This window comes from Microcaecilia unicolor, chromosome 3 (genome assembly GCF_901765095.1).
Source record: "Microcaecilia unicolor chromosome 3, aMicUni1.1, whole genome shotgun sequence".
NCBI classification, from domain to species: domain Eukaryota; kingdom Metazoa; phylum Chordata; class Amphibia; order Gymnophiona; family Siphonopidae; genus Microcaecilia; species Microcaecilia unicolor.
Genome location: NC_044033.1, coordinates 338,617,065 through 338,642,670, shown reverse-complemented (window position 1 = coordinate 338,642,670; position 25,606 = coordinate 338,617,065). Strand labels below are relative to the sequence as shown.

General features: G+C 42.6%; 1 protein-coding gene across 1 annotated transcript in view; it reads right to left on the bottom strand.

Moving 5' to 3' along the window:
- The window catches only part of AHI1 (Abelson helper integration site 1), a 683,164-nt gene that overhangs the window by 271,131 nt on the left and 386,427 nt on the right, over window positions 1–25,606 (bottom strand). The window contains 3 exon segments of the mRNA XM_030195101.1: window positions 2,307–2,386; window positions 2,858–2,909; window positions 23,748–23,947. Coding sequence (XP_030050961.1) covers window positions 2,307–2,386; window positions 2,858–2,909; window positions 23,748–23,947 — 332 coding nt within the window.

Here is a 25,606-nt window from a genome sequence, read left to right as displayed (position 1 = left end):
GTAGAGGTTGGATATGTTGTTTACATTGGAATTTGAGATCCCATGGTGGCTCTCAATTTCCAGTGGCACAGAGCACCACATGGTTTGTAGCAGCCATATTCATTAGTGTTGTGTTCTGCAAATTAAAGAGAGTTAGAAACCTACGTGATGTGGAGGGGCATAATCGAACAGGGTGCCCAAGTTTTCCCGAGGACATCCTTGCAGGACGTCCTGGCAAAGGGGCAGGGAAACCCGAATTATCGAACCAAGATGGGCGTCCATCTTTTGTTTCGATAATACGGTCGAGGACGCCCAAATCTCAACATTTAGGTCGACCTTAGAGATGGTCGTCCTTAGAGATGGTCATCCCCGGTTTTCAACGATAATGGAAACCGAGGACGCCCATCTCAGAAACGAGATGGGAGGAGCCAGTATTCTGTAGGGGTAGTTCCCTGTGTGTCTCACCTTGCTGGTCTTGGCCTGTATAATCCTATGACATCAAGATGGCGTCTGTACACTATGACCTGCACAGCAGTGATTTAGCTAATTCAGCTTACTGGAAAATCACTAGCAAGTCATGTAACATCCAAGGACATGCTGTGGGCAAACCAGCCCCCCTTTATCTCCCCAAGAAGCTGAAGGCTCCAGCAAGGCGGGTGAGAAACAGAAAATGCATACCACAATGTAACAACCTGAAGGTCAAGAACAACGGACCCTTCTTGCCATGCAGTGAGCTGAGGAAGATCCAGATTTGGTTCCTGAAGTCACCTGACCAAGAGGTACTGGGAAGAGCGGGAACAAGAAAGTCAGTTAGTCGGAAGCCCTGGAAGAGGGTAGAAGCGGACAAGAAGACGAGTGAGAGAGACCTGATAAGGCCCACCGTCTTGTGAACTGTGTATCGGGAGGAAGTAGCGTTGGTTCAGCCGTACCAGCCAGAGTGACTGTGACCCTGTTTGTGCAGAGGCCCTGGGATAATTCGGAGGCTAAGACTCGCTGCAAAAGTCAGCTTGAGTCGGAGAAGTAACCTGTGCCCACATCCAAGAGACTGCCTGAGAGAGACAGCCTGTGTGCTGGGCCTCCCAAAACCCACTCCCCACAATTGTACAACACTACCATAGCTCTAAGGGGTGAAGGGGGGCACCTACATGTGGGCACAGTGGGTTTCTGGTGGGTTTTGGAGGGCTCACATTTACCACCACAAGTGTAACAGGTGGGGGGGGGGGGGGGATGGGCCTGGGTCCGCCTGCCTGAAGTGCACTGCACCCACTAAAACTGCTCCAGGGACCTGCATACTGCTGTCATAGAGCTAGGAATGACATTTGAGGCTGGAAAAAAATATTTTTTTAATTTTTTTGAGGGTGGGAGGGGGTTAGTGACCACTGGGGGGGTAAGGGGAGGTCATCCCTGATTCCCTCCGGTGGTCATCTGGTCATTTAGGGCACATTTTTGTGGCTTGGTCGTAAGAAAAAAAGGACCAGGTAAAGTCGTCCAGGTGTTCATCAGGGACGCCCTTCTTTTTTCCATTATTGTGTGAAGACGCCCATCTGTTAGGCACGCCCCAGTCTCGCCTTCGCTATGCCTCCGACACGCCCCTGTGAACTTTGGTCATCCCTGCGACGGAAAGCAGCTGAGGATGCCCAAAATCGGCTTTCAATTCTGCCGATTTGGGCGACCCTGTGAGGAGGATGCCCATCTTGCGATTTGTATCGAAAGATGGGCGCCCTTCTCTTTCAAAAATAAGCCTGATAGTGCGCTACCAAAAGGGGGTGTCCCACAAAGTTGGACACAGTGTTACAGAATAATGTGTCTCTGCACCCAACTTGGGCACTGGGATTTACACCAGGATTCAGGAGGCAGGCATAAGTCTTGCGTTCAGAGCTGGGGGCAGGAATCGGCGCCAAGCACTATTCTATAAAGGGTGCATACCCTTTACAGAATAGCACTTAGCACCAATCTTTTCCAGCACCCATTTTTGAGCAAAATTTATAGAATTTCCCACTTTGAGTTCATTTTTATTAAATAGGAAGCTAGAAAAATCATAGATTAGATAACAAACTAAGCAGAGAACGCATTAACTCAAATCTGATTTGGACCTAGGATATGTAAATCAGCTATTTTCAACACTTTGGATCCATGACTTTAATCATGTTTTCCCACAGATGGTCATATAATGTAGAAAACACCCCCCTTTGTGTAATGTTTTTACTGTTCAAGAGTAACCTTTCACATTTCCAGTGATTTAGCTGGATTCCAAAATTTAGATATGCTAAAAGAAAGAGCCTAAAATAGTTACGGTGAGTTTTTGCATAGCTTTCTCCAACACTTACAGAATATGGATATCCACTGTTTACTGGACTTCCACTTCTGGACTCCCTTGGCAAACTCCAAGTCATGGAAGGAGGATGACCTATATTTACAGTAGACAAGAAATATGCTGTTAGCATAGCAAAAATATATATTTTTTTCATTAAAAAGAATGTAGAAGCCTTCTTTCGTGTTTGGACACCTTTTTGGCAAACATTCACTCCAGCCGGGAAAGGACACCTTATGAACATGTGAATCCCTGTGAGAGAATCAGTGTATATGTTTGCTACCATGTATCTCACCATTAAGGGAGGGAGGGAGGGAGGGGGGAGTTAGAGAGGGAGAAAAGTGTGAGCATAACTTTTTTCTTTACATTTGGTAGAATTGGTAGACATGTGAGAGTTTAAAGTATTCCCAGTGTAAGTTGTACTAGTTGTTGAAGTTCAATTTTTGTATACTATTTTGTTTCTATCTTATGTTTACTATGCTGTGATTGACTACATGACTCACAATAAACAGAAATTGAAAATAAAAAAAAAATAAAAAGAATGTAGAAAACAATGTTACAACTTACCAGACTGATCATACATGTTCCCCATTTTTGATGTATTTAGATGTTTTGAATTCTGCAAATGAACACAAATTTAAATTTACAAAATATTGCTTAAGTCAGCCTGCATATATAACTTGTGATGAATTAACACATAACTACTTTTATGACTGGCTATTGAAACTAGAAATTAGCAGAAATATAAGAGCTACTCTATCATGTTGACACAGGCCAAGTCATTCTTGGCTCAGGCCTACCCAATGTGACAACTGGCAGATAATCTATGGTTAAATCTCCTACTGAGGCAGCTTGGGCAGAGAAATTATATGGTGTTTAAAGTTTGGTTCAGTTCTGCAAGTGATGGAAGAATGCCATCTGGTTTAGATTATTTAGAAGTCTAGCTTTTGCTAGGCTAGAGGTTAGAAAGGTCAGAGAGAAATGAAACTTGCTTTATCCCTTTTTGAGTTAAATGTTAGGTCATAGGTATTTACCACATCTGGAGGCCATTCAAATCTCGAGAGGATCACCAAGAAAAGCATACTGTAGTTTTAAAAGGATTAGTTTAATGCTGTCTAGAAGAAAATAGTTTAGATATAGATATTCTAGATGAGTTAGATTTTGTCTTATAAGGAATTCTGATTTCTGCTTATTTTAGAATATGTCTTATTCTGTGTAATTAATAAGTTCTATTTCTATGTAGAATATCTGTTCAATTCAGTGTTACTTTTCAAGTAAGATTGCAGTTTAAGAGGTCATCATCTGGTTTGAATTATCTACAGTCCTAGCGAGTTCTGTGAAGGAAGCTAATAGGTGAAAGAGGTCAGGGAAGTCTTGATTAATTATAGCTAAGTGTAGGACTGGTCCTGAAAGTAATAACAAACCATACATGTGTGCTATTAAACAAGATTGGCCCTTGACCCCTTAATGAATGCCAGAACCCAGTTAGTATGAAGTTAGCTGGGAACCTGAGAATTTGATCATAATAAAATGCAAGAGATAGGTGCCACATTGTCTAGTGTGAGGGGCCCCAGGTCATAGGTCAGTTTGGGAAATATCTCAAACCTATGTAACTGATATTTTTAAGTAATGTATAGTAATAATTAGTTCAAGGCAGGGTAATCAATCTACTCTTTACCATCTGGTGAGAAAGGGGGGCTAGAGGGGTTTAAAAACTGTATATAACTGGGAGCAGAAGCAGCTTACGTCAGAAGAAGAAGAGAAGGAGCTGAGACAGAAGCCACAAGACACAGAGAGCTGAGAAAGAGAAGAAGAGACCTAGTGCTGATATCCTACTTTGTTTGCTGGCAAATAAAGAAGATTTCTCTCTCATTCTGGTGTGTGGTGTTTGACTCCTGAAGTACCATAGATTCTGCTAACAATAGTGGTAATTCCTGCAACACTACTGCTTTATCCCTAAATACAATTTATTTATTTACTTCTGCATTTGTACCCTACATTTTCCAGTCTACTTGTCGGTTCAATGTGGATTGCAGTTTATTTTGGATAGACAAGTTACAATGCTGTTTGGAGTAGATGTGAGCTTTGTTCATAAACTCTTAAAGGTCGAGCATTGAGTTGTGTTGGATGGTGTTCAGGTCTACTATGTGGGTTCGCCGAAGACAAATTTTCTGAAGAAGTGGGCTTTCAGGTATTTCTGGAAGGTTATGTAGTCATTTGTGCACTTTAGAATTTTTGTATTGTGTTCAAAATCTTGGGACAAATGTATGTGAAGTTGGTTGAGTATGAGGATTTGTATTTTAGTCTGGCATTTGGGAAAGTGTAGTGTGAGGTAGGTTCTTGCTCCTTTGACTGCGTTGTGTATAGGTAATTCTATTAGGTTTGACATGATTTCCAGTACTAGGCTGAAAACTATTCTGTAGGCCAGTGAGCGTATCTTAAAGGATATACGTGATTTAATGGGTAGCCAGTGTAGATTTTGGATCAATGGTTTTGCGCTTTCAAATCTATTTATTCTGAATATTGGTCTTCCAGCTGTGTTTTGTGCTGTTTGTATTTTCTTTAATAATTGTTCTCTGCATCTGGCATAGATTCCACTGCAATAATCAGCATGTGAGAGGACCGTGGATTGGACTAGTAAGTGGAACATATTTCTTGGGAAATAGCTTTTTATGCGTTTTAGTTTCCACGAGGTTTGGAACAATTTCTTCGTAGTGTTGGAGATTTTGTTTGTTGAAGGATAGACTGCGGTCAATAGTGACTCCTAAGATTTTTAGATTGTCAGTTATTGGAAGGGATGTGCTCATGACGGAGATGTTTGGGAAGTGATCGGTATTGTGTGGTGAGGTGAGTATCAGGCAGTGTGTATGGGAGATAACATCCAGGCAGTATAGTCAGGGACAGATTAAGACATGGAAAAACTAGGTACATGCCTAGGGCCCTAGTGTTTACAGGATCCTATCAGAAACCATGGAATATACTCAGCATACAGAAAGATTCTTCTTCTGGCACGCTAGTTGCTGCCCAGCAGAGAGAAAAATTAGGGTAGACTACGAATGCTGCTGCTGACAGAAGCTTTTCTTCCCTTCCCAACTCTTGTGTGTTGTTCAGTGGTGTAAGATACAGGTGGGCCTTGGTGGGCACAGGCCCACTCATTCTCGGCTCTGGTCCACCCAGCAGCGGCATCTCTCTCCCTCTCCTCCAGTGGCCTGGCATCTTCCCCTCTCCACCTCAGAAGCGTCCCACAGGTGAGGAATCAGGAAGTGACGTCAGAGACAGTGGGATGCTGCAGAGGGAAGCCTGCAGGGCCCCAACAGACAGCAAAAGAATCACTGTGGCTGCCAGGACACCTCTGCAGTACACTGGGAGGGATGGGGGGGATTCATAGAGGGGGATGTTAAAAAGGACAGGGGAAATATGGAGCTAAAAGGGGGGGGGGGTTTGAAAAGGCCCATTCAAGTTCGTAGGTCTGGCTACGCCACTGGTGGTGTTCTCTAGCTTGCAGGAGTTATCAGCGAGTACTGAATCTTATCTAGTATTGCCTTCTTCTCTGCTAATTTTTCTCTGCAGTCAGAACTATGTAAGGTCCTGTAGTCCTGAAAGACCCAGACCCAATTATCCCTCTTGGTTACAACTGCAGAGGTGGAAACAGTAAGGAAGAAATGCTGTTAGATGATTCCTTTAAGCTGGAAGGGATCATACAAGGGGTGGGGCAGAATTAATAAAGGTGATGTGATTGTCATGGGAGAATGAGGGCATGGTGTGATTTGTGGGGGGTTTAAAATTTATTTATATTATGGACTGGGGCTCAATATACTTCTCTACTCAGGACCCACAGAAATGTTTAATTCTGCACTAAGCCTGGTTCAGTGTAAACAAATAGATTAAGACCTTGCTGAGAAAGCAAAATACCCCATACATGGTAACAAATAAATTTCAATCTCTTGTATAAATGCAATCATATGGTTCAGAGGATGTATGCAAATTGTGATGGAGATTATTAATTACTCAAATCTCTTGTACAAATGCAATCATATGGTTCAGAGGATGTATGCAAATTGTGATGGAGATTATTGATTATTCAGATAGGATACCTACAAACCAATTAGGACAGGAATTTGCATTAAGTTTTTATTATCACAACAGAATTGCCTTTAGGCAAATGTACTGTAACAGGACAGTGAATATTCAAAAGAGAACCCAGACAATCAAAACCTGAATTGTCTGTCTTATAACTATGTTTCTATAAAGTTTCATTTTAAAATCATCACAGCAAAATTATAGCAAAGCAACAGAATAACCATACAGCAAACATGTCGGTAAGGAGAGACCGAGCCAGGGCAGGTTTTAATCTCATTACCTGCATGGACATTTTGATTCAATTTCTTAAGAAAACAGGAATATGAAAGAGATTTGTATATAATGGAGGCAGAGCATGCAAATCAAGTTCATGCATATTCATTGTGGATAGCCTGAAAATCTGACTGGCAAGGGGTACTCCAGGACTGGACTTGGGAAACACTGATTTAGGGGACAATTATATAAAGGATTTTTCATGCATATATGCTATTATATATCTGTATAATGCCTCTTATAAAATTACCCAAATGTACAAATATGCTGTATAGACAAGTATGTGCATACTTGTGCATGACCTGGGTGTATGCATGTTTGAGGGAGTAGTTTGGGCAGAGTGCAGGTGGAGTCAAAAAGTACAAACACTGGTTATAAAATACACACCAATGTGTACACTTCAGCCACACAAATTTACCATAACTAGCATAAGTGTACACAGCTGCATATTAGCTAGGATTTTGGCTTGTTTTTCTGATTGCATTTTATACATAGAAGCGGAGCCCCATTTTACATAGAACATAGAGATCAACATTTTGACACCCAAATCAGGAAAATTCTCAATTCCACTGATATTTTAGAAAAGGATCTGCAGGAGTGCATCTGTCTTTGCTGGGCATGCAGCAGGGAACAGTCATTTTTCAAATATACACGTTGAAAAGATGAGCGGCACACAAACCCAGCAGCGTCCACATTGAGATGTTAACATTTACAGGTGGAAATGGCAATTTCACAAGTTCCATGCATGATGCCACTTTCACATTTAGCTGCCCCATTTTACACGCTTATCCCCCCAATTCTCTACAGTACACTAAAGGTTAGGTGCAAATTTGGCACACAGCCATGCTTGCCTACTTCAAGAAGAAGCCAATCTCTTCCTCCAGTCAGACACAATAGAGCCAGTCCTGCCATAGGGGAAAAAAAGAAAAACCAAGGCTTCTACTCCAGGTACTTTCCGATTCCTAAATAGACAGAAGATTGGTGCCCCATACTAGACTTCAGAGACCTCAACCTCTTTTTTTGCAAAGAAAAGTTCAAAATGAATAGTCTCTCCTATGAGACTCCTGTTCTTCAACCACATAAAAAGTCCCAGGATTAGAGAAATCTGCAGAACATCTTTTGGGTTTTGTGACCCCTCAGATAGACCTGTTCACCAGCAACAAAAATGTAAAGTTGTTGTTCTATTGTTTAATACCCCCATCCTCAGACTGAATAGTAAGAAATGCCCTTGAAATGCTCTGGACTCAGACATAGTAACATAGTGGGCCATAATCGAACGGGGCCGGCCCCGTAAAGTGGTGTCTCCGACCGTATTATCGAAACAAAAGATGGCCAGCCTCAACACTTAGAGATCGCCGCCATTGGTTTTCCCCGAGAATGGAAACTCATGGCAGCCATTTCAAACCCGGCCAAATCCAAGGCATTTGGTCGTGGGAGGAGCCAGCATTTGTAGTGCACTGGTCCCCCTCACATGCCAGGACAACAACCGGGCACCCTAGGGGGCACAGCAGTGGACTTCACAAATTGATTCCAGGTACATAGCTCCTTTACCTTGGGTGCTGAGCCCCCCAAAACCCACTCCCCACAACTGTACACCACTACCATAGCCCTTAGGGATGAAGGGGGGCACCTACATGTGGGTACAATGGGTTTCGGAGGGCTCCCATTTACCACCACAAGTGTAACAGGTAGGGAGGGGGGATGGGCCTGGGTCCGCCTGCCTGAAGTGCACTGCACCCACTAAAAACTTTTTTTGGGGTGGGAGGGGGTTGGTGACCACTGGGGGAGTAAGGGGAGGTCATCCCCCATTCCCTCCGGTGGTCATCTGGTCAGTTGGGGCACCTTTTTGAGGCTTGGTCGTGAACAAGAAGGGACCAAGTAAAGTCGGCCAAATGCTCGTCATGGCCGGCTTTCTTTCTTCCATTATCAGCCGAAGCTGGCCATCTCTTAACCACGCTCCCATCCCGCCTTCGGTACACTGCCGACACGCCTCCTTGAACTTTCGCTGGCTCCGCGATGGAAAGCAGTTGAAGCCGGCCAAAATCGGCTTTTGATTATAACGATTTGGCCGGGTTTAGGAGATGGCCGGCCATCTCCCGATTTGTGTCGGAAGATGGCCGGCCTTCTCGTTCGAAAATAAGCAGGATAGTAACATAGTAGGTGACGTCCGAAAAAGACCTGTATGGTCCATCCAGTCTGCCCAACAATATAAACTCATATGCGCCACTTTATATGTATACCTGACCTTGATTTGTATCTACTATTTTCAGGGCACAGACCGTAGAAGTCTGCCCAGTACTAACCCCGCCTCCCAACCACCAGTGCTGCCACCTAATCTCTGCTAAGATTCTGAGGATCCATTCCTTCTGAACAGGATTCCTTATGTTTATCCCACGCATTTTTGAATTCCGTTACTGTTTTCATCACCACCTCCCGCAGGAGGGCATTCCAAGTATCCACCACTCTCTCCGTGAAAAAATACTTCCCGACATTTTTCTTGCGTCTGCCCCCCTTCATCATTTCATGTCCTCTAGTTCTACCACCTTCCCGCCTCCGGAACAGGTTGGATCGACTCTACATTTACTGTTTTCATCCCAGTTATAACAGGTCCAAGACTAAGGCTGTAGAGTCGGAGGCAGAAACAATTTTGGGTGGAGTTGGTAAAATGTACCAACACCAGCTTCAAAATAAAAACTTACTTTATAATATATGGCAAATGTATCATTTTATACTATATATATATATATATTTTTTTTTTTTGTCCTGGATATAAAGTATTGTGGTAAATATAAGTTATATTTACCACTACTTTAGATCCAGGACAAAAATATAAGCTATATTTACCACTACTTTAGATCCAGTAGAAAACAAATTTAAAGCCTAATACCAGAAAGAGTTGGAGTCAAAGGTTTGGTGTACTGACGCCACAGCCCTGTCCAAGACTACTGGGAGATATTAGTTGCTAAAAAGAAAACCATCTACCAGACACACCTACTTAAGCGGAAAGGAATTTCCATCTGGTGTTTCACAAATGACCATGAACCTATTCACTGTCCCCTGAAACAGGCTGCACTGATTTCATCTCTATAATCTGTGACTCCCAATGTCTTCCATAAAAAGCATGCCCCAGCACCTTCACAGTCTACCACGTTTCTGTTCATAGGCTTCAGGCTGTCCAATATTATTTCATTTCTCAGTTTATGAAAGTCTTCTCCATGTCAAACCATCACTGCAAAAGTCTCTTGTACCATGGGACCTCAACACCATCCTGATATACAGTATAATACAGAGAATCTTATATTCCACATCTTAACAAACGGTTTAGAGCAAATTACAAAATTTAAAAGAGAATAAACATTTCTGATAAAATATCACATCTATGTTATTTGAATGTCCTATTGCATACTTATTAGGTGTTCACCGGTATTATGCTGACATCATATCATATCTGCTATTTGAATATTCTTCCATGCTATTATGGTATTTTGTATTGTACTGACATCATATTTCCAAGTTTACCTCATTTATTGTATTTATGTTTATAGTTGGTCATTTTACTATTGTTATGTTTCCAAAATTGTAAGTCTTATGCTAAACTGGACCTGCTATACACCACCTTGGGTGAACCTGCTCATAAAGGAGATTAATAAATCCCAATAAATGAATAAATAATAAAAGTAAATGGATAAACAAATATCTCCTTAACATAATACTAGAAGGAAAAAAAGAATCAACCTAACAAATAATTCCTCAATAGGTATAACTTCAACATTTTCCTAAATCTCTTTTGCCTCTCTTGATTGCTTACATTGGTGGTACTGAATGAGAAGGTTGAAAGAGCATTGGGGGAGGAGGAAAGGCATAAAACAATTGCTGGACCTCTGGGGGGGGCACGGGTGGAAGATGTTGGTTCTCGGGGGTGGGTGGGCATGGGTGGAATATGCTAGTTTTCGGGGGTGGGCGGGCATGGGTGGAATATGCTAGTTTTCAGGGGGGCCAGGTATGGGTGGAAGATGCCAGTTCAGGGAGGGGCATGCATGGGTGGAAGATGCCTCACCTTGGGGACACAGTGTGCAGGTGCTAGACAGGATAGGATGCAAAGGGAATGATGGTGGGCATGGAGAGAGAAGAAACGTGAAATGGACTGGAGACCCTGGAAAGGACAAAAGATGGGACTCTGGGTTAGGGGAACAGAGCAGAAGATGTCTGGGATTTGGGGACTGAGTTGGGGAGTGTTTGGGAGGGAACTATGGATGGGAGATATGGAGAGAGACTTTTGAGAGGATAGTGAGAATCTGGCAGTTATTAAGAGTGAGGGTGTATTGATGGGTTGGGAGAATGAGTGAGGGAGTGAAATGTGGAGGGGGTTAAGAGAGGGGATGAACTGTGTGGGAAGGCTGAGACATAATGTGAATAACCTGGTAGACTGGAGAGAGGATAAGAGGCATTGAAAAGGGATTGGAGTCCTGAGAAGGGGTACTGGAGGAAGGGGATTGGTCTCTGATGGGATTGAGTGAGAGTGGAAATGGGGTTAAAAAGGTGGTAAAAGAGGCAATAAGAGTGGGGTACAGAGTAAGAGATTAAAAGCATTGTGTGGAGGGAAGAGAAGAATGTAGAGACAGGGATGGAGCTGGGACTGGTGAGGGGATGAGATGCAGTGCAGGGTAGGGTTGGTGAGGGCTGAGAGGGAATGTCCAGAGGACATTATATGACAAATAACAAAGGAAAGCTATAGGCAGGACAGAGAAAAGGAGGGGGGAAGGGGATAACAGAAAAAACTTAGAAAACTAATAAAAACAGTACATCCCAGTGATAAGAGAAACTGTGATTAATTTAAATAGATCCAAAGGCCTGTTGAAACAACCAGGTTTTTAGAGCTGATTTAAAAATTTTCAAGGATAATTTCACTTGGATGGGCAAGGGCAAAGCATTCCACAGAAACGGCGCAGTAAAAAAGAAGGCACAGTGTCTGGTTATGTCTAGTTCAGCTTGTTTAGGACCGGAAAGCACTAAATGGTGGTCATTAATAGAACACAATAAACAATAAGTGGAAAACGGGATTGTGAGCGATGACAAGTACAGAGGTAGACCTATCCTAACTGCCTTGAATGCAAGCATAAGAGTTTTATATATTATTCCCTATTTGATTGGAAGCCAGTGATGGGCTTATAGCAATGGAGTAACATGATCATATCGTCGGGCATGACAGAAGTCTAATAGTTGTATTTTGGAGAGATTGTAACTTCTTCAACTGAGATCAGGGACAGCATAAATAAACTAGTCTCGTAGTCAACAGAGAGCGAATGAAGGAATGTAGGGTGTTGTGATCAAAATACTACCTGATTGATCTTAACTGCCGAAGAAGAACTCTGACATTCACACATCCAGTGTATGCAAGACTAAGGAGAGTTGGGAATCAAGAAAAACACCTAAATAGTGAAAAGAATCTACTGGCTGCACTGCAGTTCCACAGAGGTTTACGGTGATTATTCAAGATGAGTTCATGGTCAAACAACCATTTAAAACTTGATCAAGGCAGTCTTGCAAAGGACCTACAGTTGGAGAAAAGGGGTTAGTCAGAAAAAGCAACAGTATATTGTCTGTGTAAAAGTGGCAAGAAATGCCAGCTGACTGAATAATTGTAGCAAGAGGACTGAGAAACAAGTTAATGAGAAAAAAGGACAAAAATGGGACCCTGGGGGATACCACAGACTAGGGGATGTAAGGAGGACAGTCAGAAAGAAAGGAACTAAACCTTCAGAGGGAGAGAAGACAACCTAAATAGACAGCTCCTTTCATTCAAACGTCATCTTTTTGACTGAAGCAGGAGGGTACCATAAGTTGCCTTGCCAGTCTAAATTATGCCCTTTTTGTGAGGGATCAGGTCAATCCTTTCTCAAGAAATAGAAAGAAAATAACAGACTTCTGGGTGCTGAGCTCATGAAGTCAATGTATCTCTTGTATTTTCTCGATGTTCCTCTGAGAAGCCACTCAGCTGTGCATTGCAATCGGTCTCGTACCCAACTTCTTCAGTTGCCAATGTTAATAGAAGCAGTCCCATCTCAAGAGATAACTCAAGTGTTCTAATCCAAAAAAAGTTGGATGGACTGTCTACCATCTTGGACCTAAGAGACCTCGACCTCTTTCATGCAAAAATTCAAAATAAACACCTTACCCATCATATTCCTAGGTGGACTGAATGTGTTTACTAGATTTCAAGGATGGTTACAGTCACAGAACTATTCATCCAAGTCACAACAAGCCAAAAATTACCGGTCTGTAATTTCCCAGATCTCCTCTGGAACTCTTTCTAAAAATCGGAATTACATTGGCCACCCTCCAATCTTCTGGTACCATGCTTGATTTTAAAGATAAATTCCATATTACTAACAATAGTTCTGCAAGTTCATTTTTCAATTCTATCAGTACTCTGGGGTGAATACCAGGTTTACAGAGTTTGATTCAGTTTCTCTGACTCATCAGCACTGATTACCATTTCTGGCACCGGCATCTCCCACATCTTCCTTATTAAAGACCGAAGCAAAGAATGAATTTAATCTCTGCACTATGGTATTGTCTTTCATAACTGCCCCTTTTACCCCTCGATCATCTAGTGGCCCAACTGATTCTTTTGCCTGCTTCTTGCTTTTAATATACCTAAAAGTGTTTTTACTATATGCTTTTGCCTCCAATACAATCTTCTTTTCAGTCTCTCTTTGCCTTCCTTTCCCATGATTTGAAGAGAGTAAAATGATTCATTTCTTTAATTTTTGTAATACAATATCTGAAGTTCTTCTGGCTTCTAATAAAATAAGGTTTGCTATTTAATGTGAAGAAAAAGCCCTAGATACCTTTTTTGACCTACAGAAAACTGACTACCTCCTACATTTTTCAGAGTTCAGTCTCCTACCCAACTGTGTCGGGTTCACTTTAGTGAGGGTTTACGCTTACCACATGTATATAGAAGCAAACTCCATTTCTCTAAGGCTTTAATTTGGTTTATATACGTTTATCTTCAGTTGAATCATCTCATTAACCTACCTGTACTGTTATGGGATCTCAGTGTAGTACTCGCCAAGCTGATAAGACAGCATCTTGTCAGTTTAATTCTCATACTTAGAAGATAAAGGAGTTTTAAAAGAAATCACTAAAGAATACAGAATTGATCAGCTTTAAGCCCTAGTGACCTATATCATTCTTATATTTAATTTTCAACACAATAGGGTGATACTGTACATAAATCCCAAGTTCCTGCCACAGGTGGTATCAGAGTTCCACCTTGAGCGCTCCCAGCTCAGCCTCCTCATTCATGAGGTATTTTAGCAGAGGGAAACAGAGGTCCAACTTCTCATCGGCATAGGCATACTCCCCCTTTCTGCTCTTCCCAGACAACTCAAGGACCTTGCTCTCATCCAAGATAGCCAAAAGCCCCAGCCAGCTACCCAGTCAAAAAAAGGGCCAAGGTTTTGAATAGCTTCAGGAAAGCATAACTTCACTCTCTGTAATTGTTCCAAATGACTTGCCGATAAGGAGTCTTATAACCTCAGATCGGTGGGTTCTAAAACTTGTCCAGATGTTTAGAGTTTAAATTTGGATTGAACTTCTCCAAATTGCCTGCTGAGAGCATCAATGTTAAGCTGTCAGCATCAGGAATTGTTTCACAAGGAACTCATTCCTCCCCCCAGATCCCTCCCAATTTACTGGCCAGTGCAGTCCAACCTGTTGTACCAGAGGAAAGCAAGCAAGGACTTTATTCTGTGCCCTTCTTGATCACAAAAAGATAGGGGAATTTTGTCCCATCCTAGACCTGAGAGCCATGAACAAATACCTGACTAGACAAAAGTTCAGGATAGTCATTAGAATGTCTGCTGCTTGTGTGAGTATTCTTTTCTAGCTAATTTTTCTGTTTTATTGATTTGGCTTTGTAAACCGCTTTGATCTATGAGTGAACAAAGGTGGTACAGCAAATGTAAGTAAATGAAAAAATAAACAAACAGAATAACTCTGGTGTTGGGCTTGCTGGTGGTGTCTCACAAAAGAAATGAACCTTTTTTCCTTAAAAGGAAAACAGTGACTCATATTAAGTGGTGGTGTTCATCTAGAGGAAAGCATGGGTTCCAGGACTGCAGCATATAGATGCTGAAGAGAGATGTAGAGATCTTTTATGCTCTTAGCGATTTCTTTGTCTTCTCTCCAAAAAAGGATGTCACCTGTACAAGGGGCATAGGCCAATTTATGTTTCACAGTTTCTCTAACCACTGAGACTTAAAACAAGCCTTCAGGCATAGGTGGTCGGTGGCCCAACTGTTTGGGGAGGCTAAAGGGGGCGGGCTTAGGGGTGGGGCCAGGGGTGGAGCTTAAATCCATATTGTCTGATAACACACAGAAAAAAATAAATAAAAATAAAAGTCACAATTAATACCTTTTGTTAAATTTAGATATTAGATATGTATCATATGTCAAAGAATAAAGTGGTTGTTCAAAGCATATTCTAAGCACAATCGCTCAACTGCAAAACACTATGCACAACTTTGTGCAAAAACACACTCAGAACCTTACTGTACCATAAATATTACACTGGGCAGAACCTAATACACCAATATACCACCCATACGGAAAATGCAGACCGTCAACAATATGAAACAAGGGATCATATCATCACAATTCTCATGTAGAGCCACAAAACACCCTAATTCATGTTTAATGTGGGATAAAATGCCATAAATAAGTAAATAAATATAAACTTTTAATGTTGAGCACCTGATTCTCAAAGTGGACATATTCCAAACACTATAATGAAAATAAAATGATCTTTTCTACCTTTGTTGTCTGGTTGTCCGATTCTGCTGCTATCTGTTCTCAGTGCAGGTCAGGAAGTCATCCTCGTTAAATATCTCCCTGGCAACCCAGCCAACCCCCCCTCCTCCTCTCCCAGCAGTAAGGTAAACAAACCATAAACCAATTTCTACAATTGGTTACACAAGGCTAGAGGGTTTTCACTGCAGCTCCTGCTGTGAGGATGGAGGTAAATCAACAATTTAAACCTCTCAGAGCACAACAGGGGAGGCTTAGCCTGTCCAAGCCTCTTATACCGGGCACCTATGCCTTCAGGTCAAGATAGAAATCATTGAGGCAGTTTCAACTGCATTGTATGCTGACCAAATAGGATGAGTACCACATTCATCAGCCTCAGAGATTAATGAATTCAGTTTGGCTTGTGCATACGAAGAAGGATTAAAAATCTTTTTTGATCAATGTCTGCAAATGCCATACCATGTAAAGTTGATGGGATGCAATTTTATAGAGGGCAATTGGCTTTCCCAAATGCTCTAGGAGTCTCGGAATCTTTCCAGGCGGGGTATTAAAAGTGATATGTGCACATTTTAGCTTTCTCACTATGGAACTACGAGAAAGTTAAGTGTTGTTATGCTTTCTATTTGAAGTCTAATTTCTTGGGCACAAGTTGTAATGAAACCAGAATCTGCCATATGAATAAATCTTTAACAGGGAAGGAGTCACCAACTATTGACTGTGGATCTACATAGTTTTCCAGAACAGCATAGGGCTGGGTAAATAGAGACGAGAATAAAGGCAAAGAGTCCTTCTGTAACTGTAAATCTGATAAATACAGGAGCGAAGCTTCTGGATTCTAGGCAAAATGTATGCCTCTTTGCCCCAGAGCGCTCTGGGTGTGTTGAGAAACTTGGAATGCAGGTTAGGATGGATCTTGATGACGACTCCTGGAGTAACTCTTCAGTAGCCTTTTAGAAACACAGAAAAATGTAGGAAGATAAAGACCATATGGCCTATCCAGTCTGCCATCCATGCCATCTATTTTTCTTATCACTCTCTTAAAGACCTACGTACTTCTCCCAAGCTCTCTTGAATTCAGATACTGTTTTTTTCTCCACCACTTCCACCAAGAGGCCGTTCCATGAATTCACCACCCTTTCCATGAAGAAGTATTTCCTCAGGTTACTTCTGAGTCTATCCTGATTAACCTCATCCTATGCCCATCCGTTCCAGAGCTTCCTTTTAATTGAAAGAGACTCACCTCCTGTGCATTTATGCTGTGTAGGTATTTAAATGTCTCTATCATATCTCTCCTCTCCTACCTCTCTTCCAAAATATATATACTGAGATCTTTAAATTTGTCCCCATAAGCTTTATGATGAAGACCACTGACCGTTTTAGTAGCCGCCCTCTGAACCGACTCCAACCTGTTTATGAAGGTATAGTCTCCAGAATTGTACACAGTATTCTAAATAAGGTCTCACCAGAGTCTTATAGAGAGGCATCACCACCTTCTTTTTTTCTACTGGCCAGTCCTCTCCCTATGCACCCAAGCATCATTCTAGCATTTGCCGTTGCCTTTTCTAGCTATTTGGCCACCTTAAGATCATCACATATGATCACACTAAAGTCCCACTCCTCTTTTATGTACAAACTAGTAAAAAAGGCCCGTTTCTGACACAATTGAAACGGGCGCTAGCAAGGTTTTCCGTGGAGTGTGTATGTTTGAGAGAGTGTTTGTGAGAGTGACTGTGTGAGAGAGAGTGAATCTGCGAGTGTGTGTGTGTGACAGACAGAGTGAGACTGGGTGCGAGTGTGTCTGTGAGAGAGAGTGTGTGTGCCTGAGGCCCCTCCCTCCCAGTTCCAGTGTCCCCCCTTCCTCCGTGTTCCAGGGTCATCGTTCCCCCTCCCTCCTTCCGAGTTCCAGGGTCGTCCCCCTGTTTTTTTTTAGTTTTTTTTTTTAGTTTTTGTACAGGTGGTGCATTCCCCCCTCCTCCCCTCTCATCCCTTCCTCCAAGATCCAGACCCCCCTCCCTCCCCTCCGAATTCCAGACCCCCTCTCTCCGAGTTCCAGACCCCACCTCCCTGCCTCCGATTTGCAGACCCCCTTCTTCCGATTTCCCGAACCCCCCCCCCCCGAGTTCCTGACCCCTGGACCCCCCCCCCCCTGCTGTGACCCTCTCGAGCCCCCTTCCCGCCGCCAACCCTCGGGGCTTCAGAGCCCATCTGTGAAGCAAGTTACGGACACAGGCAGGCAGACGCATAGTATGGCAATACTTACGTACTTATGTATATGTACTTATGTACCATGCCAAGAAGGCACTGGAAGTATAGAGATCTGCATAGAAAATTGAGATGAAAAGGACACGTGCATCTCTTCTGAGCAACAAGGACGCCTGTGCTGGGAGGACTATATCAAGACATGTAGAACACTGCACCATAACCAGCCTAGAAATATGAACTGTGCCAAATAGCTGTGTGCTAATGTTTTTAATGCACAGGCGAGTCAATACAGAAGGCATACAGTTTCCTTCACTTCAGATTCTCCTACACTGAGAGACCAGCACTTAGAGACCTCCTTGGAATTATGCACTTCAGAGTGTTTCTGCTGACTATTGTGCTAGTGTAGAGGAATCATGTGCTTTCATTTCACAAGTCTCAGTCAAGACTTGTACCAGGTCCAAAGGGGCCCAGTATGGCCCCTTTACCAGAAAGGCCAGAAAGACTCTGTTAGTCACTGCATGAGGAGATAGAGGCAATGTCAAAAGAAAGATGATCTGCTGGACTGAACTGATCCAGCAGGCAGGCTTCAGCATTGAAGACTTCCTCTTCAGACAGATAGATATAGATATATTGGCAGTTCAAAGGCTTTGAAGGTTAAACTGCAAAGAGTGCAGAATGCTGCAATTAGAGTAATCTTTGCAGCAAACAAATATGAATTTATTAAACCTCTTTTACTACAATATTACACTGGCTGCTAGTAGAGGCCGGATTGCAATTTAAACTGTCTATATTGGTCTTTAAGGCCTTTCATGAGGAGGTTACAGCCTACCTGATTGATCATTTTCCTTTTTTGTTAGGTTTTCCCTCTGTTCAGAATATTAAGGTCCTGCAATCTTTTAAGGCCTCTTTATCATAGCAAGCAGCATCATGTTGGAACATTCTACCTCTTTTCCTTAGTCAAACAGAGAATGTCAGTTTAGAAAGTTGTTGAAGCCTCTTTTTTTAAAAGATATCTTTTGAGTCCAAATTGACTGTTATTGATTATTTGAGTGGATGTGGGTTGAGGTTATTTGTTAAACTGTAAATTCTCTGGAGAATTCTTCAGACCCTTTGCTGTTACCCGTTAAGTTGATGCTCCTTGTGGGATGTGCATTCATTTTTGCACTAATGATAAAATGTAGCAAACATCACTATTTTTGCTTAGTTTCACAGTTCCTGAAACAAATGGGCAGGAACACGGTCTTCACATGGACTTTAATTCATCTTGTTCATTTTTGTTGAGGGCAGGTACGTGGCACAGACACAGGGCATTACTCAGCAGGGGAAAAGGACAGACAGTGGGGTACAAGCCAGAAGCACAAGGTACTTCAGGCCAGGGCCGCTGAGAGTTGCCGCTGGGTCTAGGGCAAAAATGCGCCCCCCCCCCCCCCAGCCACCACTGCTACCGCAGCCCCCACCTGCCCACTGCTGACTCCCCCACTGCCTGCCACCGTAGCCCCACCTGGCTCAATATTTATTTTCTTTCCCTCCTCCCCTTGGCAGTATTCCAGCTGCAGGCAGCATCTACAAAGAAGCAACTTACTTCTGGCTGGCCTCCAAAGTGTTTCCTCTGCAGTGTGTCCCACCTGTGCAGACACAGGAAGTTGTGTCAGAGGAGGCGGGACAAAGTGGAGTGGAGGAGTAGCCTAGTGGTTAGAGCACCGGTCTTGAAATCCAGAGGTGGCCGGTTCAAATCCCACTGCTGCTCCTTGTGATCTTGGGCAAGTCAATTAACCCTCCATTGCCTCAGCTAGAAACTTAGATTGTGAGCCCTCCTGGGACAGAGAAATATCCAGTGCACCTGAATGTGACTGAGCTACTACTGAAAAAGGTGTGAGCAAAAATCCAAAAATAAAGCAGAGGGAATACGTCCAAGGCCAGCTGGAGGCAGGCTGCTTTTTGTTTTGATGCTGCCAGTAGCTTGCAGGAACACTGCCAGGGGAGGATGCTTATGGCCAGGGCCTCCTTGGAGGTCAGGCCCAGGGGAATTTTACCTCCCCACCCCACCCCCTCTCCACGGCCCTACTTGAGGCAATTATGTTCAAACTCTTTCACTTGCCTATCCCTGCCAGACTTTGGCAAGCCCTACAGGCAATGATGTCATAAACTGGGATGGAAGATAGAGCACAGCATCAAGGCAGAGAACCACTTTCTCTGAGGCTTTCAGACAGAAAAGGGGGGCAGATATCCTGTGCTACAGCAAAAAGTTGCAAAAGGTTAGAGGAATATAAAAAAATAATTTATGGAGCACCCAGCATATGAACCTCTGTTAGAAGCAAAGTATGTTGGCTTTCCAAGTTTATTAAATAATGTTTACTTTCTGTCAGCTGAGGTAAGGGGAGGGGACCAGTACAGTGACTGGGGGAGGGGGAGTAGGAGACAGGGTCTGCAAGAGACACACATCTGTTAAAAGCAAAGAAATGGGTATTTGCTTTCCAAGTTTGACAGCATTGCTAGCTGATACAGGGAAGTGAGCCAGTGTGTGTGGGAGACAGAGGGGATTGAGTGATGGCTTAGTACTGTTTCATAAGCAGAGACACAGAGTAGTGTTTTGTAACAAATCTCTCACCCACTCACTGCCTATAAGGAAGTGCCATCCCATAATATAACAATTGAGTAGTATAAAATAGCAATAGCATAGTATTAAAGAGCTAAGATCCCTTTAGGACTTTTTTTTTAATCTCAAAGCTAATAGAGCTTTGAGAAACGATTTCACTTTGCAGTCTACTGAAAGGTTTCTCCCAGTTGATTAGACCAGCAGCAGGAGAGCACCGCTAACTAAAAAGGGTCTGCCAGGCTCTTAAAGGGACTTCAGCCTAAGTGAAAAATCATAGTAAAGATTGCACTCCCATTACTACTAATAATTTCGAAAACACTACCAGGTTATACAGGTAAAAGAGTAGCAGTACAATCTAGTCACACTGAGTGGAGGAGTGGCCTAGTGGTTAGAGCACCGGTCTTGCAATCCAGAGGTGGCCGGTTCAAATCCCACTGCTGCTCCTTGTGATCTTGGGCAAGTCACTTAACCCTCCATTGCCTCAGCTACAAACTTAGATTGTGAGCCCTCCTGGGGCAGAGAAATATCCAGTGTACATGAATGTAACTCACCTTGAGCTACTACTGAAAAAGGTGTGAGCAATATCTAAATAAATAAATAGTTGTGCTTGTGTGGGATAAGCGTGTAAACGGTCATACAAGCAAAGAACAAAAGAAAGGTGAGACATCTAGGGCCAGCAGTGGCATGACCGCAGACAAAGACACAGAATGCTCTAGGAGTATGACTATGCACTCCTGTAGTTCATTAACCAAGCTAAAGAGAGATTTTTTCAACAGGAGTAACAACATCTGCAGCATCTAGTGCAAATGTGAAAGAACAGGTACCAGCACCCATGATCATAAAGGGGTGGGGGGTTCAGGCAAAGGAAAGCAGAGACAGTGCAGGATTGGGGGAGATGGGGACATAAAAGCAGCAGCAGGTAAAGTCAGAAGAGCACAGAAAGGGCATACCCTATTCCCTCATAAGAAGTGTAAGCAGCTGGTGTTAGCACACACAGAATCTGATGCACCTTCCCGAGCGGGATTTGCCTCAGAATTATCACAAATTTTAAGTTTTAATGGCTTAAAAGGGTCTTGACGATCTTCTTGTTAGTGTGCTAAGTGGTGAAGATGTAGAAAGTGATAGTGGCATTGCCAGGGCCAAGAGCACCCCACAAGTAAAGATGTACCTGGCCTTTCATCCTCTCTTCTGTCCCCAGTCCCAGGTCCAGCAGTGGCAATAGCAGATCCCCCCCCCCCCCCCCCAATGAAGTTAAAAGGAAGTCTTGTAAAAAAAAAAAAAAAATAAGAGCTGCAGGACATTTAAAAGTGCATAATGATCTGCAGTATACAAGATACAATTATTGTATGAAGGAAGTTGACGCATCTTATCAACAGTAGCATACAGCACCGTTTGCAGAAATGACACCCTTTGCAGCTCAGTTCAAGGCAGGATGCTGATGCTAGTGTGGGAACTTGAGCCAGCAGTGGAAAAAACAGGGTAGGAAAACAATAGAAAAAAGAAAATCCATTTCCTAAGTGGAGACCTCGGCCTCTTCCCCCAGTGTGGTGGCAAGCCAGCTGCCAACATATTTCAAAGCAAGTTACCATAGCAGATATGGGGTGGTATTTGGTAGCACTATCACAGGGCAAGCGGCTAGACACAACACAGGCTGTGACACGGTGCATCAGGGAAATAAATGTCCTGGATGACCAGCCCCTGCAGGGGTTGAGAATGTGGGGTTTTAGTGGGTGCTGCATTTCTTAGCCTCCTGTAAGGCAACTTACAGAAGGCAAATGATACCCAGCCTGCGTAATCAGTTGTGTGCCCAGTCACAGGCATTGCTGACAGGGGGAAGTTAAGGAATTTTGGATTTCTCTCACACTTTTTTTCTTCAGTTACAGCTTAAAACAAGTTGCATTCAGTTACAGTAGTTATTTTTGTGCCCCTACAGGGCTCACAATCGAAGTCTGTAATTGAGTCAACAGCATGTTAAATGACTTGCACATCATCACAAGGAGCTGCAATGGTATTTGAACCAGACTTCCCTGGTTTTCAGTCTACTGCTTTAACCCTTAGGCCATTTCTCCAGAGGGTATAAGTGTGCATTTTACAAATGGCATCTGGACTAGAATGTAACACATGCCTTCCTCTCCCAGACAACACAGTGGTGGATGAGGCAAGGGTGAACCATCAGCAAGGTACCAGTGTGCTCCGCTGCGCACCAAGGCAGGGGATGATAGCCATATATAAACAGAAATAAGGGGAATGATGGAGAGCTGGCAGGTAGGCTTCAGACAGTCCACTGTGCATCCTATATTTTTTTTTGTAACAGACAATGGGACGAACCTAAGTAAGGCAGTGATGACCTGGCATCAGATGCTTTGCACAGGTTCTCTAGGTAGACGGAGCATGGAAAGTGGCAATCCTATCTGAAGCTACTCATAGATGACTTCTGAAAAATAGCAGGGCATTTCCACTGAAGGTTAAGCATGAGATATGTGAGATGCAGGAAGCAGCAAGGGAACCTGTGCACCAACTCATTCGGGATGTTGGTATCAGATAAAATTCCACTTATCTGATGTTGGAGAGGTTAGTGAAGCAACAGGCAGCCCTCTAATGGATACCATTGGAGGTCAAAATTGGTATCAAAAGCCCCCTGAGGTGTCAGGATTGGAAAAATAAGATTCAGGCATAGATGTCCTGAAGTAGTTCAAGGATGAATGGAGTTCCAGAAGACTATTCTAAGCCTTGTCACCCCAATACTAAATATTCTACAGGTGAAGCTGAAAGTTTTTCAGCAGCAACAGAAATTCAAAGTGAAGGTTTTGGTGTTAGTGGACTCCTTGCATGTTCAAGTGGAAAAAAGGTTGAAACCCCTTACAAAGGAGGATGCTTACATGCAAGCTACTCTTTGTAACCCATGGATAAAAAGAACCCTTCAGTACAACACACTGACTTACTGGAAGAAGAAGCTGGTGATTTAGGTGGCAGAAAGGAGCACCAGAAGAAAAGGAGCAGTGGTGATGCAGTAGGTGAAGGAGCAGAAATGGCAGCAAACAATAGTGACAGCATGAGTGACACCTTTTCGGTCACCTCCCCCCCCCCCCCCCCCCTTTTATGCGCCAGTCCTAAGTGATCCCCAGCACAGGAAAACCACTGGTGACACAAACCCTAGCTACAGTGATAAGCATCGGAGACCAAGAATGAAAACAAATAAACAGAAGAAAAAAGACAAAGACAGTCCTGTAAAATGAAGAAAATTCTCTTCATCAAAATATTTAGGGAGAGCTTTGTTTTCACTTCTGTTTGGCAGAGCAGAAAAACACAAATGCTGATACTGAGAGGACAGATGCCTAGGTGTTCAATCCAGGTATCACTAAATAACGTCAACTTGTGCGGTTCATTCAACCCTGCTTACTGACGGAAAAATTGTGTTAGGCAAAATAGCAAAACATACCAAGTAGAAAAGTTCTCAATTTTAACATGGAGGATGAAAGTAGTTTGACATACCATAACAGAATCCAGCTTTTGTTTTACTTTCTGCAACCTCATAGATGTCCTTACAGCAGTAGCAAACTGATCGACTGAAGACTGGGATGAATTGTGTTGTACAGAATTATCCAAACTACTATGAACTTCTGGCCTTCTGAGGACAGATGAAGTTAACGATCCACTGAAATCCTTTACAGCTTCCGCCTCCAACTGAGCAACTGCAAAAGCGATGAAAATATTTTGTGTTTAAATTCTCTCTTCTTTCTCCACATTAACTATGTGATACTACTTGTCTACTTTGATTCAGCTCCCCCCCAAAAACAAATTTGACCCAAGTACCAAACAATTACCATAACTCAAAATACATATAATAACATATAAGAATAAACCATACTACATTAAGAATGGCATATAAAATAAAAGTTTATTAATATTTATAGGCATTCAAAACAATTGCTTTATATATTTTTTGAAAACTCAGAAATCCATTAACTCATGTTTAGTTTACCAGCTTTGACTAAACAGAGGAGCTCTCTGTACAAAAACATCCAACGACCACCTGTGAAAAGATCTGCACCAGATCCTTTTTCCATATCCTTTAGTCAAGATCTCCTGTTTGACTTCCTGTTGATCCTGTTTATATCAGGATCATTCAGAAAATGATCAGAAACTCAGTTCACATAATTCTGACTGCCAAGTTTGATTCCCATGGCTCACCTCACTAACATCTGCCTAAAGAATTACTTCTTCTGATACAGGACAGGGGACATCTCCTCCAGACCAATTAAAAATCTCTAGCTCTCATGGCATGGATTTTGAACGATGGCTAATCTTCTCATTCCCAGGTATCCAGGAATCTTAGGTTGCACTAGTGGGAGCCATCAGTCATCCCCTAGGAAGCAGTATTGTTCCAAATTCTCTCACTTCACTCGATGGTGCCAGGGAAGCAAAAAAGATCAATTCCAGATCTGTTCTCTCTCACCTCATGTTTAATATTGGATTGAAGTAAAACTCAGTAAAGGCTCATTTCAGCCTACAGCAGGTGGCATAACTTGGTAGAAGGGACCCTCCCCCCATCTTCACTTACCCTTTAGTATAAAGATTTTTGATAGACTTGTTATATGAAGGTTTTAGCATGACTTTTGCACAACCCAACACAATCAAACATGTTATCTTTAAAAAGAAGATAGAGCAGCTTTTAAACTTAAATGGGAGGGGGGAAGAGAAGCTGACAATCGCTCAGGAATGCAGGGTTCGGAGTGAGGTATCCTTGAAAAATTCTATCAAGATTCCTTACAATGTCCTGTTTTGGTAGTGAGGTTTCAATAAAGGTGAAAGAAAGCCAGGAACATTTAAAGGGAGATCAGAGTAAAGGTTGCAAATTATCCATCTCAACTTATAAGCAGTGTGTAAATACAAGGAAAAAAAATACAATTTGTATACAAATGCTAGAAGCCTAAAAAATAAGATGGAAGAATTAGAGTATAAAGCACTACATGAAGAGGTAGCTATAATAAGCATCTCAGAGACCTGGTGGAAGGAGACCAACCAATGGGTTGGATACTGTTACTAGGGTACAAATTAAATCATGAAGATAAGATGTATCAAATTAAAGGGAGGGTTGAGCTATATGTTAAAGGATGAATTGAATAAAGCAATATGGAATCCTTATGGATAGAAATTCATGTGTGAAGGGAAGGCGTATACTGGTAGGGTTAAGCTACTATCAGTCAGGCCAGAACAAACAGAAAGATGAAGAAGTGTTAACAGAAATTAGGGAAGCTAGCAAATGTAGGGGTCCTTTTACTAAGCCGCAGTAAAATGTGGCCTGCAGTAGTGTAGGTGGGGGTTTCGGGCATGCGCAGAATTATTTTTCA